The sequence below is a fragment of the Pempheris klunzingeri genome, chromosome 22, assembly GCF_042242105.1.
Source record: "Pempheris klunzingeri isolate RE-2024b chromosome 22, fPemKlu1.hap1, whole genome shotgun sequence".
In the NCBI taxonomy this organism is placed as follows: domain Eukaryota; kingdom Metazoa; phylum Chordata; class Actinopteri; order Acropomatiformes; family Pempheridae; genus Pempheris; species Pempheris klunzingeri.
Genome location: NC_092033.1, coordinates 18,255,905 through 18,275,638, shown reverse-complemented (window position 1 = coordinate 18,275,638; position 19,734 = coordinate 18,255,905). Strand labels below are relative to the sequence as shown.

Genomic DNA, 19,734 nt, shown 5'->3' with positions numbered 1-19,734 from the left:
CTTCAGGATTGGATCTCTGTTAGTTGCAGATAAGGTAGATGTGCTGGCAAACTGCCCCAGTGCATGCTAGAGTTTGTGCACTGGGACATGCAGGAAATACGCACATGAAAGCTGAAATGTTTTTGCTTGTCCAAAAGCAACTACATTTACGGAGTAAACACTGCAGACTGTGACTGAACTACCAGGCAGTAGGTGTGAATGTGCCCTTGGTTATAGGACTCCATTCGGTTGAATAAATTAAATTGGTAAATATTGACGCTGTACACATGTGCACGTATCATAAGTGATGGAGCTACCATGACGACAGGGAGGAGTAGCTTATCTCAAAGGCAGAATCTGTCTCCATGACAATCTCAATCAGTCAGCCCCCCCCGTTTCATCAAGCAGACCCAATCTTTACTCTTAATGACACGCTATCTCTATTAGGGCCATTGAAGAGAGGGAGAGTATGGCGGCTTAAATGACTGCAAGCGCAGAGGGAGGCAACGGAGATGAGAGCCAGAGAAACAGAGATAAAGGAAGTGAGAATGCGAGGTAAGAGAGGTGGTTGCATGAATCGCAGCTATAATTCCCCGGGTGTCACCTCTGATATATGCCTCTACGTCCGACCAATTTAAATGGCCTGCCAGCTTTGCCTGACAAATTGAACCTGCTCAAAGTTTTTTGCCCGTAGTCAAGTAGAAGGACAATAGCTAATGTGAGAAAAAGAAAGTTCAAGGTCCCGGAGTCTGATTGAAACTACTCTGCAGTGACAGCTTTATCTCTGCTCCCAAGGTCAGCAGAATATAAGCAAAGCAGGTCAATGAAACTCATTGTCCATGTTGATATTACTGTCAACAGCAGACAACAGACAAGATTATCTATTACTGCTGCTCAGTGTAGTGCAGGGTTTGTGAGCGGGAGGGTTTGCTGCCAGTCCCTAAGATAACGCTGAACTGTTACACAACAACATTTTCACAGAGACAGCACTTTACTATGGTCAGACAAAAGAAACATTTGCCAGTGTCTTAAAATCCAACATTATGTGTGTCGAAAAAACAAAAGTCTGCCATGTAAGTGGAGCTGGGATTGGAGTTGACTGCTGGCACTATGTTCATCAGTTTGGGGTGCAGGTTAAGATTAAATTAAATGGTAAATGGTAATGTATCTGTAGAGCTCCTTTCTAGTCATTTCAACTACTCAAAGCGCTTTTCCATCACATCCTCATTCAGCCGTTCACACATCATTCATTCAGGAGGAATCTAAATTGGGAGGAGACTGTTCTTTCATCACACTGAAGCTGCTTCAGGAGCAATTTGGGGTTCAGTGTCTTGCCCAAGGACACTTACTGACCCATAGGAGCCGGGGATCGAACCAGCGACCTTCTGATTTGACGACCCACACTACCTCTGAGCCACAGCCGGCGCACAAAATAACTTTTTTTGGGAACTCATCAGAAGTCTAAATGTCTTTGCTTGAGAGAAAAGTTGTACCTCGACTGTCTGCCACCTGTGAGTACACCTGCACCGTGGAGTGTGGCTCCAGCTTTGATGCTGATAAAATCACTGGTTTGTGTCCCAGGTGTTCCACCTGTGACTGCCCCACACTGCTGATCAGATAACCATTGTGATAGCAGCAGTTATAGTCCTGAGGTCTTTATCTCTCCTCCAGCACGTAATACCATCATCTCCTTACTATTTTACGTTCTGTCTTAAACACAGTGCCAATAAATCACCTCTAATTCACATCATTTACCATATTGTACTACAGTTCTGTACTTTCATTAAAATTGGTGCACTAGCAGGAATGTAATTGGCAGGCCAGCCATTTACATGCTGTGCAACACATTAGCAGCTCTTCTATATTCTACACTGACAGCTTTGATAATCTCCTTTGCTGTATTTCAGCCTACTCAGCAACATTTAGTCCCCTAAAGCCAAATGAAAAAAAACCCAACTCTGCAAATTAAATGTGGACTACACTTGCATATCAAATATAAACAACAATTTCTTGTCATGCTGATACTCAAAATGCATTTGAGTTTGTTGGAAAATGGGAAGTAACCACTTGACAAGCGGATACATCTATTCGGAGGGTTTAAAGGAATCATCGGCATGTTTTCAACCAATCAAAGTTCTTTGCAGTGCACTACATCAGAGTCCTTAATATCATGAATTTTTAAAAGGAAATTCTGTAGAGCAGTGGATACTCACCGCAGCTAACCATCCCTCAGTTTGACATAAGCACTTAAGGCAACTTAACTTGTCACATCTAATACTTCGCTCTTAATAGGGAGCAAATTACTAGTATTAGTTAAGAGAGCTGTGGTGAATTAAAGTTATGCTTAATCATGCCTTTTAGAGTACTTAAGAGACTTGTGGCATCATTCTAAAATGAACTAGGGGTTTCCTTGAAGCTACAACAGGTCTTTTGTTCCAATTACAGCTCAAAGCAACACATCTGCTGCTCATGTGTACACACGTGAACATGCCTCCAGGCTGTTTTTCAATGAGGATTCTGCGTCCTGAGCATATCTAGGATATCTAGATATCTGGTCAAGACTTTTCACCTCTCAACTGAAGCGGCGCAAAAGCAACACGTAGGAGCAGGAGCAGGAGCAGCTGCAGTCCTGCATCTACAGCTACACAAGAGACGTTCAGGCACACTATGGAATATTTTGGTGGCACTGAGACTGTGATAAACAGTCTGTAGTTATCTGTGTAAAACAAAAGAAAATAGACTTAAAATGCAAGAGTACATGTTTTAAGCATGCACAGCAAAAGTACAACAGCCCTACACAGCCTGTGTAGACAGCCGGATGTATCAGAATAGAAGAGTAGTAGTGGTCCGTAGCACGACTCAAAGGCCCCAGTATAGATTTAATATCTGTAAGGTGAGGCAGCATATTGAGGGGTGCTGACCTCATGGAGGCCTGTCGCCTGTGGGAGCAAAAATGACTTCAAGCTGCTGCCATCAGGTATGCATTTCAGATCGCCTGTATGTAAATCAAGTAGAAGGAAGTTTGGGTTTTTTTTCCAGAAGATGTTAGACCTGTGAACGGATAATGCACCTGCACTTTGACTTTTCCCCAGTTTTTCCTTTTTGAAATAATATGTGCCTTTGTGGTGTTGGATGTAGTTGATCAGCTATGGATTGGCCACTATTGTCAATCCTTGTGTATGTATTTTTAAGATATTTGTCACTTCAGATTCTTTTGTAGGTGTATGAATTATTGTTTATGTGTATTTATGTTTGCAAGCTCACTTTCTTCCAATTGGCCCTTGAGGGATGAATAAAGTATTTTTGAATTGAATTGATTTACATTTACTGAGTGACAGCTGCTGTCCATTAGCACCCCCCCCCTTCACACCATTCCAAAGTTGGACGCCCCGCTAAGTTCACACGAACGTACGCAGGATTTAAGGCACTTCTTGATGGCTTTTTCTGAATTTTTAGTGTCCAACACTCATTTTCAGATATGGTTGGATTAACCAGATCCAATTACTGTGCTGAGGCTGTCCTCCCAAGAAAAACAAGAGCTGTTTCAACAAACTCTAAAACCTACGTTTGCATTCAAGTCACAAAGCCGTCTTGGTTGCCATTTGAAGCATGGCTCAGTTGGGAGTAAAGGACTGGGTAGTGTGATGATTTATAGATCTAGAAAGTCTGCAGAGGGAGAAGTTTGAGGTGGATAGATTGGACATAGAGGAGGTTAGGGTGATTACTATAACCATTATGATGACCTGCCAGATATTTCTCTGGGTGTTGAGACATTGGTTGGTCATTGTTGGCAATTATGTCCCTGCATGGCAGTTTCCTAGCAGCGATCTAGAAAACAGCCTGAAAATAACCTACAAGTTGAAACTCCCTGGAAGTCACAGCAAAAGCCTATTATGTAGTACATCCAGCTGGTATTTACTGCTGGGTATTATACTGTAATCGTAGAAGTTTCTGATATCTGTCTTTGCCGTTATGTGTTTAAATTTGTGGCAGTGTGTGTGCAACAACATATATTAACACCTATTCACAGCAGCCTTACTGACTTAAGTTCCAGAGGCAGAATAGGCTCCACTCATTGGAAAACATGTTTAAGCTGAGCTGGCAACATTCACATACCACTTTTACTTGTGTGTGTGTGTGTGTGTGTGTGTGTGTGTGTGTGTGTGTGTGTGTGTGTGTGTGTGTGTGTGTGTGTGTGTGTGTGTGTGTGAGCGCAAAGCCTGCAAGTGAAGGCATTTAGTTTTTAGGAAACAGAGCCGTCGTTGCCTTCACTTGCCTCTTTTAACGACAGCCCTACATCTAAAGCAGGGTGACTAACACGCACACAACAAAAATCATCCACTGATCACACAGCCCATCTGTTTTTCTTCCTCTTCCTGCCTTTTCAATGCTTCCCACTGTCTCATCTCTTGCCTTTTCATCTTTCAGTCACACAGTTATCTTAACCTTTATTAGCCCGTCCCCCATAAAGCCTTTCCTTCAGCTGCTCTCTTTATTCTCACTTCTGTGACTTGCTGATGAAACGGGTTTGTGTGAGCACAGGCAGTGCAAGCCGTGACTCAGACATCTATTTTTTTTTGTGCAAGTGAGACAGCATTTATTACGGTTTTCAAATTTCTCTGTGTGGTAACTGGACGTGTCGACTGAGTCAGATCGTAATGGGGATAGTATGGAAACTCCATCATCTTATAACCTGAACTTTAGGCTTGAGCTTTGCATTCAAAAGAAAAACACATGTCCATAACACTGAGTATCTTAAACTGTTAAGTGCTTAAAGTTGGCACCAAACGTTTGGTCACCTTCTTTTTCTTTTGAGCAGATATTTCAGAGTCTTCAACTTAAAAATGAAGGTCTGTTTCTAATGTAAGTCTGCTTCAAATAAAGTTGAGCTGAATCATGCTTTCTTTAGCTGTGACAATTACTTAAGGTGTATTTTCACTTTCTTTTCACTTTCTTTAATATTTCTGGATTTGATCAATGAGTTTCGGTTCACTATGAGACTGTTTAAAGCTTTAACTAAGAGAAAAAACTAGGGCTCATCCTTTAAAACCCTGTCATTCAGAATCAGCAAGGAAAATACGCGTGTCTGTGTGTGTGTTGTGAAAGTGGCACCAGATTTAATTCAATCATTCCCGAGGTAACACAAGCTGCTGTTACTGTACTGATTCAATTTGACTCGGATGGCAACAAAAAATAGAGTTAATTCCAATGAAATTCAACACAGGCTTATTATTCAGGGAAGAAAACTTTAACTTTCCCTGCTGTGTGCTTGAGACACAACTCATGACATACAGATTAATCATCCAGAATATTATTTCAGATTATCATCTCATTAGTGTTACACAGCAGCTCGCCAGGCGATTCACGCACACAGCCTAAAACAAAGTTAGAGTTAGCAAAAGGCAGAAACAAGAGGAAGAAAAAGAATTCTTAAACAGAGGAATGAAGCCTGGAATTAAAGATGAATGGAGATGAAGAAAAAGCTGGAGGAGGCACTCAGACTTTCTGGATCAGTGTGTGTGTGTGTGTGTGTGTGTGGGGGGGGGCTACTAGCCGACCTCCAACTCTTCCAGTAACTCTTTGCTGAGTTACCCGATTTGGACGTAGCTTCTGGGTGTGAAAAGTGAAGCCACTGTGGAAGGGCCTTAAACCTGGGGCCTATTACACCTACCAGTAGGCCAGAACAGTCGTACCAGGCCTTTGTCGTCATGGTAACAATAAGAAATGTTAAGAAGGTAAATGTGACCACATTCGGTTAGGATTTGGCACTGAAACTGTATGGTTAGCACATGGAAAAGGTGACGGTTTGGGTTAAAAATAAGTCTGATAGTTAGTTATATTATGTAGCAAGTTAGCTAAAGACTGAACCAGGCACCACCACCTGCAAGCTGAAGATGTTGGGCTCATTTCTACAACACACGTTGATACGGATCTTCTCCTCTGACCGGTAAGGATGACATCCAAGTGTACCTACCCGGGTGTGAAACAGTTCTTTCAACTTAACCACCGCTAACAACACATTCTGCATGCAACGACTTGAGACTTGCAGTTTTAGTCACTGAGGGAAGCAAACTAGTATTCAAAGCATCAAGGCCGATAGCAAGGCAGAAGCTAAAGCGGCCCCTCCAGTGATGTGAGGGATCATTACCTGGTGAGAGCATCTAGGGGCTTGTCAGGGTGGACAAGCTTTCCACAACTCACACTAGAAACAAAACAAAGGAGGGAGAAAGAATGACAACATAATAAGAACTCAAATAGTGGCTTTGAAATCAAATTCAGTCATGATAGATGGAATAGATGATGACAAAAATCACAACACTAAGAATAAAAAACAAACAGACACGTGAATGAAGGCAGTTCTCAGGTCACTAGAGGTGAGGCTAAATGAGCTGAAATATCTTGCAAATGAAACATAAGTCCACGTAAAAACTGAAATCTTTGGTAATCAAACCCAGTCATTATTGGTCTTTGCCATCCACCAGGCGATCTGATTATTCATTTAAAGCCACACTTTGTTTCCATCAGCTGTTCTAGACATGGGTTTGATCAACCCAATAGCCCACCATCATTCAGAGCCTCCCGTTAGCTCAACATCACATCATGCCTCAGATTTCTGTCTGTTATCTTCTATTGTTTTGCCATTTTCATTTCTTTCTGTTGTTTGAGCAATCAAGAGAACTGAAGATGTCTGAGTGGAATCTGTGAATAATTAAGTGAGCAGACAGACGGAGGAAGGCAAGGAAAAGAGAAAGTGTCAAAAAGGGTAAGGGCTCAGCTGCATGAGCTCAACACATCTTTGAAGACTCCTAAACCTTTTAGTATGGAGACAGCAGCAGGGAAACATCAGAGAGATGAACAGAACAAGATATTAGTAGATATTTTAATAGATCACAAAAAGATCACAAAACCAAGAAAAAAGGAAATTAGACATCGTAAAAGCGAGAGGTGCAGGGTTGTGTGGTACATTCTGAAACTTCCCCCTGGGCAACAAAAAGCAACTTCCTGGATGTAGCTTTTAGAAATCTCTTCATTAAACTTGACTGACTGAGTTAAATAGCCTCAGGCAGAGCAGGAGGACAACTCAGATTTGTGACAGGGAAATGTCAAGGCAAGAAGTGAATGGGGAAAACGTATTTGTACTATTTATTTTAAATTGAAAGTAAAAAAAAAAAAAGGATCTTTGGAGATAGTTCAAAAATGCGCCTTTCGTCTCTGATTGGATGGGATGGGGTCCCTGTTTGATTGTAAGCTGTGCTAGCAGGGGAATGGTCTGGCAGGACAGCTTGTTGGATGGCCATAGAGCACCTGAAGCCGCCTTTGTGTGTACAGCTGTTGTTAGTATTACCATCAGCCAAAAATGAAGGGTAATGTTACTGTTATTGGCATTTAAATTATATGATTTGATTGTCTGCATGACAGGAAGTTCATGCAGACAAGTGTGACAAGTGTGGACTACATGTCTTTTCAACAAAGGGCTCCCTCTCTGAACTCAGTTTCCCAGAGGCCTTTAGTTTTGAGTTCAGTTGAGCTGAAATATCTTGCAAATGAAACATAAGTCCACGTAAAAACTGAAATCTTTGGTAATCAAACCCAGTCATTATTCGTCTTTGCCATCCACCAGGCGATCTGATTATTCATTTAAAGCCACACTTTTTTTTCCATCAGCTGTTCTAGACATGGATTTGATCAACCCAATAGCCCCCCATCATTCATATCATAAGTGCTAAACGCACCCCTAGACCCAGCGGCACATGACCCTACAACTTCAGATCGACAAAACCAGAGCTCTCCCACTGCTCTCCCTCTCTCTCTCCTCATCTGAATCCTGCAGGGTCCAGTCCCACCTCAGCTCTCTTCACCTTGGGCTCTGCTGGAGACAAACTCCAGCCTTGCACCATGTCTCTGTGGCCCAAGGGGCCAGTTCCAGGCCTGCAGCTTTCTCCTCCAGCTCCAGCCTCAGTGTGGCCTGTACAAAGCAGACCACCTTTTTCATGACGGTGACACAAAGTCCCGCCTGAACCAAGCTTATCAGCACCAGCAGGTATGATCCAAAGTCTGCCAGCTGATCTTCAGAGCAACAGGAGCACACCAGCAAGTTAGTACAGAGCTGCTAACTATCAAGGAACAAAGGAGAGACCGGATTCCTCCAACCTGCACCCAGGACAGAAGGATAAAGAACCAGAACCTTCTTGAAAATTATGGTCATCTTGTCAACTTAATGACAATTAATCCAATTGTTGAGACATTTGACACATTTTACTAAGAAATGCCAAACATTATGGTGCTACATGACAAATCTACTGCACCATGAATGCACAAAATGTAATGACAATCTACAAAAAAGCTGCTGAGATACTTCTGTCTGCATTAAAGTGCTGGAGCAACAGACACGCCAACAGATTGAAACTGCCATCCCTTTGCGCATGGCTAAAAATGCTAACAAGCAAAAGAAAAGAAATCCAGAATTTTAGTGAACAGTGTGATAACCTGCCTTTAACGTCCGGTAAAAATCCCATTCCTCCAGCTTGTAACATAAGCTTTCTGCAATAATGGTCACATCCCATCTAAACTGTTGACACTGATGACTGTTGTTCATGGCATTCACTAAACCCATTGAAAGAAAAGAAAAACACAACAATGTTTTTGCATTCATCAGGGCTGACAACTAAATCTTATCAGCATATACAGTATTTACAACATCTGCATGAAGAAAGTTCTGGTTTGTGGAGTGTCAGTAAAACTTTAGAATCACTGAAAATCACTGAGTGGGCATGTGGCTGTCTCCTAGTCATTTCCACCACTAAAAGCTAAGCTTCAGGAGCAACTTGGGGTTCAGCGTCTTGCCCAAGGACACATCGGCATGGTAACTCACAGGAGCCAGGGATCAAATCACTGACCTTTCAATTGACGGACGACCCACTCTACCTCTGAGCCACAGCCGCAACTCAAGGGCAATTCATTCAAGTAATATCTGCCATCGATTTTTGCTGTCAGTGGTCCAGTTCAGATAAATGGGAGCTGAGTGTAGATGTATTCCTCTTACTGTGTGTTTATACTCCTGTTCTGTTCTGATATGATTGACAATCAAGGCTGTGTTAACATGCATTTCACACAAACAAATCCAACATATTTAAGTTAAATCTAATGTAATTTGCTTTAATTTTAACATCATCGCAAGGACATCTTAGTGCTGGTGCAAATGTGTGGGAGCACTGATTACCCCCAGGTGACTCATTGACTGGGAAAGTAGCAGTGGTGCTCAGTGGCTTCAGGGGCCCAACACTTCATTACATTTGTCTGGAAAATAAAGCATTTGAGATTTTAAAGTTTAAATTTCTAATCCAAATCGACATTTCTACTTTTTAAAAGAGACTGTCAGATAATAAAAAGAAGGTTTGATGCCATTTTCAATAAAGTCACCTTAGATGGTACAGTCCCTATATTTCAAACATGCTCTACATGCCAGAGAGAAATGAAGGTTTAAAACATCCTTGATCATAAAGTATGAGCATTCCCTGCACAGTCAGATTTAGTGGCATCTGAGACTGAAACCACTTCCTCAAGGATCACTTTAATCACCTCTGTGGTGCACTGGGTTAAATCTGAAGGGGTCTTTCAGACTAAGAAGATTCTGAGCCCGGAGGGAGGGCTTAGGTCTTGCACTCATTTATTTTCACATTCATTTAAAAGTTTGCGAGGAAGGGGGAAGTTGAAGAGGCTTGAGGCCTTGTGCAGCACTAAGGCACCTTGATATTACATCAATTACAGTTTGTAGGTGCTGTGGATTGTATTCTTGGGTTGTGTTTCCTTTACATGCTGGAACACGGTATCAGTTCTATTAAAACATCCATGCATTCAACAGTTATGCAACACTTTTATTATTAGCCAGTAGCTATGTTCCACGCACAATGTTGGGTACAGACTTTTCAGGCACATGAGAAGTGTTACAGTGTACACATGGACGTACAGACACAAGAAATATCCTGACGTCTACTTAACAGATTTATGCTCTCCAGTACTTTAAACCTTTTTCTTTTAAATGTAAAACTGCACAAGCGTTCTTCTAGCCGTACCCTCAGGACACCAAACTTTACATTACAGTTTTACCAGCAGCCCTACATGTCTAGGGATCGAAGAAAATCAGCTAATCGCACAAATTTGTTTGTTGGTCAATTCTGTCGCCCCCTTTGTGTCACGGACAATGAGATGTAATTGCATCTCAACGCTGCCAGCCACAAATGCCAAGCTTTCTGTGTCTGCGGGGCAAATGACATTTGTCATGCCTGAAAGATACTTAGACCCAGATATTTCATCTTCGTGCCAGTCAGGGCAGAACAAGGTAAAACTCTCATTAGCAGTTAGACACCTTTCGTTCCCCATGACTGTCTCACCTCTGCTCAACAAGTTTAAAAATACAAATCACGCACAGGTCATTTACATACCTTACACACACACACACACACACACACACACACATGCACATGCATGCAGACACCTCAGCCCTCCTAAACAGGCGCAGTGTGACAGAGAAGATAATTGGGATGGGAGCTGAATGGGGTGAGTGTGAAAGCGACGGAGAGCGAGTGTGTTAAAAAGAGAGAGAGTGGTGCTGCCACAGAGTGCAGCTTCACTAAACCTGTTAGCAGTGAAACAGTGTGTGTAAATGTACGTGTGTGTGTGTGTGTGTGTGTGTGTGTGTGTGTGTGTGGTGGAGGTGGGGGTCGGTATCTCAGCAGCACAGTTCAGAGACGAAAAGGGATTGAAATACCATTCTGACGACTCTTTTGGTGCTGGTGCGTGTAATTGCTGCCATTTGTTTGTCTTTCTCACACACTCCGGTTCTAAATTTCATTTTTTTATTTGTTGTTTTCTAGTTTGGAGCAGGGAGGAGAAAGTAGGTTCTTTGTGAGACTTGTGTCCGATGTCTGCAGAATGGATCCATTTCAGAGTTAATGGGTAGAGAGCATCCAGCAGCCAGTCATTCTGGCAGCAGAAAGTGTGTGTGGGGGGGGGGAGGCCAATCAAAGAGTTTTTCTGTTTCAGTTTGTGGTGCGGCTGCCATAAACAAACCATTCAGAGCTGCATGGATACAGACAGGGGAGGCAAAGAGACAGAGAAAAAAAGATGGACTGAGGACAAGAGATGCAAAGAAGCAGTCTAATCAGTGGTGGCATTCACAGACTAAGTGACCCTCAGTGTGGTACACATACAATCAGACTCTTGAAGCTCTTGAAAGCAGGAATAGCAGAAAGGGATTTGATGTCTGACAGCGGACTGGTGTTGAAACAATGTGCTGCAGGAACTGTACGAGGCTATCAGCAGCAACATAACAAAACAACTGGATGGGATTTTTATTGTTGCTGGTGATTTTAATCAAACAAACCTCCAAACTGTTGTACCTAAATCCCACCAGCGGAACCTGGAACCTGGACGTATTTACATGAATATTCCTAGCAGCTGTAAAGCGCACCACCATCACGTGTGGGCAGATGAAGCTGAAGCAGCTCTACAGGACACATGATGTGGTGATTCAGAACACATTCAAAATCATTCCCTAACCAGAAAGCCTGAACGGAGAGGTGAGGGCACTACCCAGAGCCAAAAAAGCTGCCTCTCAGTCAGGTAACAAGGGAGCATACAACACCACCAGAGCAAAACTGAAAAGTGGCATCATCATCATCATCATCATGGGCCACAAAAACAGGAGTGTGTGAGGCCACATTGACAGATGATCTGAACACACTCCAAGCTCACTTTGATCTCCTCAACGAACAGTCAGCTGTCAAGTCAGCCCTGCCTCCAAAGGACCGGCACTATCAGTATCCACAGCAGATGTGAGAGCAGATGGAAGAAAAACCCTGATGAGAGTGAAGATGACAAAAGCTGCTGAGGCTGATAACATCCGTGGTCATGTACTAAGAACATGTGGCCACCAGCTAGTTGCTGTCATTGCAGACATCTTCAGCTTATCACTGTCAAAGCACACTGTTCCCACCTTTTTCAACACAGCAATCATTGTCCCCGGACCTACAAAAATGTGCAGTTTCTACACCAAACGACTGTCCACATCCATGCTGATGAAGTGCTTACTGGCTCTTGTATGCATCAAGAACAACATCTCAGACAGCCTGGACCCTCAACAGTCGACCCTAAGAATGAGCACAGTTTCCCATTGCACTCCACTCAGTCTTCACACGTTATGAAAATAACAACAGCTACATTAGAATGCTGTTTGTTGAGTTCAGCTCAGGATTTAACAGAGTCTCCCCCATTGAGTGCTTGAGTACTACAATGGTCACTACTCCCCGACTCTATTGCTGCACGCTGGAGCACCCCAGGGACGTGTGCTCACCCACCTCCTGTTTACACTGCATTCCCATGGCTGCAGCTTTCACTGATTCTAGAAAAAAAGGACGCAAAGACAAACGCGACTCGCTACACCGATGGAGCTGAGGTGGAATGGGTGGAAACAATAGAGGGCATCCTAACTGGAAACATCACAAATTGGCATGAGTTGTGCACAGCCCTGGACAGAAGGTGATTAAAAAAGTCAAACAGTCCAACAACTACTACTACTTCTCTTACAGAGACAAGATAGTCGATAGACGTTAAAGGAGTCTGGTTTGTTGCAACTTGGGTAATTTTATTGTTCATGATTTTACTCATCTATTTATTTTCAAACATCTAGGAGTGAGGCAAAATCCCTGACATGGCAAAACAGAAACATATCCAATTTCTGACATCTGATTTACCTGATTTCTTTCTTCAGTTCAGTAATCGTTAAAAACAAATGCCCATTTTATTTCAAAGATATCACCTACAAGAATAAATAGATGAATTAGTTCATTAAACCTTTGATAGAGGCTGCTGCACTTGCTGCATAATGACTTTCAAGTTTTCAACTACTAGTGATGTCACCTAGTCCCCATACCTCAGCAGTGACAAATACAAGACCTGAGTTTTAAAACAGGGGATTAAAACAGGGGATTATCCTTTAAAAACCATAAGCAGTAATATACCTGTTTTCTTTTCTGAATTTCTGAAAGCGATTAGCAGATATCCACGGGTCTGATGTTGATAATGTGACAATCAGCAAAGCTATAAAGTGAGTTAAAACACAACAGCGTTGGGCTTTATTCAGGTTACGCAGGAATCATTTGTGACGGTGTCTGATACATCTTTCATCTCTGCAAACAATGTTTTGCCGAGTCAAGTCAATGACCATATAGAAATACATTAAAATAATGCAGCACATTTTCGACTAGAAAGGCACTCAGAGAGCGCAGACCTCCCCAAAGGCCACGACACCATTCAGTTTCTCAGTGCTACAATTGGCTAATATCATGGCTTGTTCATGAGTCAAGATCCGCTCTAAAATGTAATGAGTTCTTCCTTGACCTATGATACACCTGTCAATTTCGAATATCACGAAAATCGGGCCAGTGGGGTTTTCTGTAACCCTGCTGACAAACAGACCAGGCAGGAAAACCATAACCTCCTTGGCGGACGTCAGAAAGTGTTTCCAACTGACCTGTAGGGAAAAAAAGGGAGGCCAAAAGAAAGAGGCCTGTGCACAGCTAACTGAAAAGATGATCCAAAGTTTATCGTGGGCGTAACAACCACAATCCTCTGCTCTCTATTCACCCACAGCCTCCAGGAAGCTCAGTCAACAACAGAAGCCGGATTGAAAACAGATTCTTCTATGGCTCGTGAAAACCGACCGAGGATTTTGTGGCGGCGGTGTGCAGAGTGTGGACTGTGTTGAGCAGCCAGTCTTTGTGCTCTCAGTGTGGGCACCCATGCTGGAGAGTCGCACACTGCTGCTCTGTTGAAGTCTTCACAGCTGCATGAACACTCAACGCACTCTCTCTTATTATTACATTTCAAAAGGACAGTAATGGAACAGTCAGAATGTTAACGTGACCTACGGATGCTGCAGTCAGTCCTCCACACCAGCACTGTTAAAGCCAAATCAGATGCAGAAAGAGGCTGTACTGTACATTCACTGATCGTCGTCATTCATCCTTTCAAATCTATCCTTTTAAAACAGGGTTTGTCCATTTCTCAGACACCTAGATACTGTAACTGCCTTATGTGTCATGATTACAGATGGTTATATTGAAATCAAACAATGTCTACAGTGTAAGATAATCTGGTCGAGTTCACAACAAAACCAACATGATTTCTTTAATAAATGCCAGTATTCAGTCTCATATAAATGCTATGATACACTATTGTGAGCTTTGTGCATGGGTGTATTATAAGAACTGGTGGGGCTCCATTTCATAAGAACTGGATACCAGAAAGTCGCTAAGAGTTGCTTCCAATTTTTCCCAGTGGCCACACGCCACTTGTGGCCTCTTGAATGGGAATAAAATGATTTATGTGGCTCTTTTGGACTTTCTAAATGTTATCAGACCTCACGGATCAAATTCTGACAGTTAAAATGACTCATTTAGCGGTGGCTGTGACACTGACAAAATGTTTTACAGGCGTCTCTTTCACAATGTAAGTCTATGGAAAAAAAGTCTTCTTGGGCCCAACGGCATCAGATGATGGACGCCATTGTTGTAATTACGTCAAATTGACTTCGAAGCCTGGCGCACTTCCTGGGGGACAGGCTTTATGTGTTTTTCACTCACAGTAAAGGACTTTCACACCGCCAACTTGTTTTAGCGTGGTGTGACAACAGTCAGTTACTACGATCCGTGCTCACTGCAGAACGGGCTTTATTTTCTCAGACAGTAGCTGAGTACCTGATCTGTTTAATGCAAACACTCTTAATTCACTACTTATTTATGATTGCTTTTCCTTCCAGTGTTTCATTCTTCTGCTCTTTATATCTCAACAGTTTTATTCTCTATCTTGTTTACATTCTGGCGAATTTGTATCATGGAAAGTCTTGCTTTGACTTTTATTTATGTATTTATGGTTTACATTCCATTTACATTTATGTGTATAATGTCTGTGTGACTGCTCCTGGACGCCCAATATAACTCCTCCTATGTTGCTACTGTTGGGACCCGTCTAGACCAGTCAAAACGTACCCTTGTGTATGAACCAACCTGTAACCGTGACATGCTGACAAGTCTTACAATAGGATTGTTTTTGGAATCCCTCCAGATCACCACTACAGCTGTGCCAGTGGTTTGATGAATCTACTCTATGAGTGTTTCCACTCACTTTTCACATCAGAGCAGTGTTGTGCGGGTGTGTCAGGGTGCAGAGAGACTTACTGTTCATTTACGACAAAGATGCAGTTGTCTTGAGAGGGGATGCCTGACACCGGGTGCTTGCAGGTCACCTTTCGCTCATTGTGACTGCAGGGAAAGAGACAAAAAGGAAGAGAAAGAGCGTTCAATCACTGCAGCAACACAGCAAGACAGGGATGCACAGTTCATCAGCACAAAAAATACCATCTCTGCACCATTTAAAAAAACACAAAAAAGGTGAACCTGTTCCCTGCAGAGATCAGAATCAGAATCACACTACACACACACTCATCGGCACACCTGTAGCACTGGGTGATGCTGTGCTTCAGCATTATGTCCTGTCTGGTAAATACAATGATAGTTGTTGATAGATAGAGATGACAACTGTCAAGAATCTCCCAAAATAAAAGACTCCAGTACAGAAAACACTCAACAATCTTCTTCCAAACACTGTAACCAGTCCAGTCCACAGCTGACGGGATAGTGTGGGAGAGACTGCAGGTCAACTCTGAACACACTCCCTCTCTCCCCCCTGTCTCAGTGCCACTTCCTGTCGGTTCCTTTTGTCTTTCTCCCTTCATCGTGTTCTTTCTTGCTTCCATTCATGTGTCTATCTATTACTTTTACCTCTTTTCTCTCTTCTCTGTCAGTCAGAATGGGGTCTGGAGTGTGCTGCTGTGCAAGTAATCAAAGGCTTCTTTCTGTGTTTATGTGCAATTACAATATTTTTTATTTATTTAATTCATTTTGCATATAAATGATTAATGAATGCAGAATAGAATAAAAATGAAAACATAATAAAAGTAAATGGTTATGCATGAATGCAGAGCGTGACCTTGAAAATAGCAGTTTTATTCAAAAAACAAGAATCAAAAGACAATAAAAAAAAAAAATTGTTTTTCCAGACAACACTCGTTACAATAAGATGATCACATGATAATCACCATCTGTAATCACGTGACTGAAACCCCATACTGAAGGCTAATGATGACACCTGCCCAAGCTCCATCCACCCATGAAGACGATGAGACGTGATTGACAGCTCCAGAAAAAGGCAGTAAGAGTCTGAGTCAAAATAAAAATGGCACTAAATTTGCAAATCAACAAATCGATGCCTTATTCTGTCCTTAAATTAAATCTGAATCTAAATCCATGTCCTCATGTGTGTGATCATGTTCCATCTTAAAACTCATATATATATTTCAAAGGTGAACATTTGCAGATGAATGCTGTCATTTAAAGGCGCCTAAGTGCAACCTGCAGAGCAGCAGCCGCTCTGATTGGCTGGTTTTAACATTAAACAGGAGTTTTGCTATAAACCCTTAAAGCACAAAGACAATGATAATGAAGTTAGTTGAGGAAAGTTTGTAACACACACACACATACACACAAGAGGGGAGCTGTGGGCGCGCGCACACACACACACACACACACACACACACACACACACAGGCTAAACAAATCCTAACCCAGAACACTAATCCCTGATCTTAATCTAACCACTCAGATAACCTTCACTGTCACTAATGAGAGCGAGGGCTCCGGTGCTCTCTCACTGGACCATGTAGTTTAGACAAACTTCCCAACAACCGTCTTCTGTGAAAAGACGAGAAACACAATCCAGGAAGTCTTGCTTGACAAATCGTACTTAAGTCATTCCGTATTCAGGAGAAAACATAGATTGTGAATCTATTCTTCCAGCATACAGCAGGACATCACAGCAGGGTGAAGTGACTCTTCATCAGGGTCTGGCTGGAAACAGTCCGCTGTGTTCCTGACACTGGAGGGAGGACGCAAATCCTCACTACTGTGTCCACATTCTGTCTGTGATGGCAGCAGTGACACAGTTTACTTACAAACATGGCCTTTAATCGAGCCTGTACGAGAAGTCTTTTTCATATGAACCAACAGAGGGTGCTAATAAGGCTAGGAACCCCCCGCCTCCTGAAGAGTGACCCCTCACCCCCCAGGACAACAACGGGCTGTGGAGCCGTGACGCACAGTGGCCCAGAGAGGCGCTTCCAACGCTGCTCGTTACTAAAACAATTGAGCATCACGAGAAAGGCAAACAACCCTTTAAATACTCAGTATGAGTTGGTGCTGGAATGAAATGACATTTAAATAATGTATTTTAAATAAACAAATTCAAGTTCTTGAGGTATTAAGTTACAAATGACACATTATTTTTTCATTCTAGAAAATACAAACCACAAAACACCGATTTTGCTAAGAAACATATATTGTAAATACATGTATTCTGAATACTGCCCATCTCCGGACACACACTAAAACGTACATCATAAATATTTGAATTCTTTTATCCTCAGCTCTGACACCTGGGAGAGAATCCTTACATAAACTCAGTGGGCTCTCTGGGGGGGCCCGCATGTGTTAGGAGCAGATGGAGGCTGAACATGTACACTGTTTTCACACCCACATCTGGGGACACCAGATGTGCAGATGCTGGAGGGTGTCAGGGAGGGAGGGAGGGGCATGGGGCTCCTCCTGGGTCTAATCAAGCTAGCTGTGCAGCACTAAAGCTGGCATTGTTCTGCTGCTCCAGCCCCCCTCAGCTGGGGAAGAGTCATACCAGAGGGCGGCGAAGGCCAACAAGTCACACACACACACACACACACACATCATGCGTGTGTGTCTATGTCCACAGTCCAATACACACAGACTTTGGCTAATAATAATAAATCTGTCACATCCTCTGACACTAACTGGTCTTTTTTTAAAAATAAGAAATAAAACAGGCGTAAAGTCAAAGGAGCAGAAACACATTTGCCTCCGATAACAAGACGGCACATCATACAAACTGTGAATAAACCATCAGGGGGGCTTTCACCTCCAACTTAAAGCAGCATTTCAAAACCAGAAGCATCATTACACTCAGTCGGGTAAGTGGACTCTTATCTTATTTTAACTACAGCCACGTCTCTGCAATGCTTGACGTCGCTCGGATGAGACAGAAAAGATTCCCCGAGTCACCTTGAGACATGAAAGACGCAGGTTCATCTTCTCACAAAGCAACAGACGGCACTGACATAAAGAAAGTTTAACGTGATGACAGAGTTAAGTTTCCAGCCAAGCTTCATCTTGACAGCTATTTGAAAGTAGTCCCTCACACTAACAAAGCAACTGCAAGTGAATCTCTGTGGCTTTTCTAACCTCCTCGTGATAAATGTCGAAGAACTTAAATCGCATTTAGTCGTCTCTCGAATATAATGTCACAAACAAGTGTTTTTTTGTATTGTTCATACGTTTTTAGTATCAAACAGAAGAAAAAAAAACGTCTGATGAAATATCAGAGATGCTCCTTTTCATCTCAGGTGCTGGAGGACATGTTCCTGTACTGTGTTTGATTGACAGCAGCTGACAGGCAGCCAAAGTAGGGAACAAGAGACAAAGTAGACAAATGTGTCCTGTCGCCTGCATGTCATGGACAGTGTTGTCAGTGGTGGTGAGGAGCAAGGAGCTCTGTTTGATGTTCTGCAGCCGAGAAGCTCATTAGCTTCTGTATGTGGCCTGTAAACCAACTCAAGGGTGCACTTCTCCCCAGTGAATGTTTGTTTGGTGGCCTGCTCAACAAAACGAGACGCAGCACAGGACATTTCATGTTCATGTAAGTTAGATAAGAAGGAACCTCACTTAACAGTAACATGGGGGTTGCCATCAAGAAACCAAAAGATATAAAATGATTTCCAGAGCTGATATGTATTCTGTAGCAGACAAAAATGCATCTTAATTTTAGATGCACTTTGACAGAACAGGTCAGTCACAGCTGTCTGTTACGGTGAATATAGAGCTGGAACCTGCAGGCGATTAGCGTAGCGTAGCATAAATAATAAAGCTGGGGGAAACAGCTACCACAAAGCTGGCTCTGTTGTAAGCTGAAATATCTGCCTCGAAAGATCAAAATGTGACAATGGCAAGTTGTGGTTTCTGGGTAGTTATGAAGAGAAGTTATGTGTTGGAACTAATTCTTAACCAACAACAGTGTATCCATCCAACAGGTACTTTGGTGCAGCATCTGAGGCTACAGCAATGGTTTTAGTAACTGGGCTGTGTGGGTCGTCCATCAATTAAAAGATTGGCTGTTCATAAAATCTAAATGGGAAATGGAAATAAGCATAAGATTGTAGTGGCTCTGCATGTGTAAAACACAGCGAACCTCTACTAATTCACAAAATTGGCGTCTTTTTGGATGGAAGAATTTAACTCGCTTCTTTCTGACACCACACATTACTGGTAAATATCTGGGCACAAAACAACACTGTTGGAGGCAGTGTGGCCATGGAGACACCACTCATACTCAGATTTTCTGGTCACGTGTAAAGATACAACCTTTCTGGGACGAAGTGAGTGAGACTCTGGGGAAAATCCTGCATTATTTTATTCAAAGTGACCCAAAAATCATGTATTTGGGAGCCATACCTGAGAAAGTAATAGAACAAGGGGATATTTATTTATTCAAGGTCTTGATTATTGCATGTAAGAAGGTCATCACAAGGAGTTGGATGAAAACTGATCGCCCGCTACT

At 42.5% G+C, this 19,734-nt stretch overlaps 1 protein-coding gene across 1 annotated transcript in view; it reads right to left on the bottom strand.

Moving 5' to 3' along the window:
• The window catches only part of LOC139221536 (pleckstrin homology domain-containing family A member 5-like), a 178,570-nt gene that overhangs the window by 42,688 nt on the left and 116,148 nt on the right, over positions 1-19,734 (bottom strand). Inside the window, exon 4 of the mRNA XM_070853438.1 lies at positions 15,216-15,299. Within this exon, the coding sequence (XP_070709539.1) occupies positions 15,216-15,299 (84 nt within the window). The remainder of the gene's footprint in view (positions 1-15,215; positions 15,300-19,734) is intronic.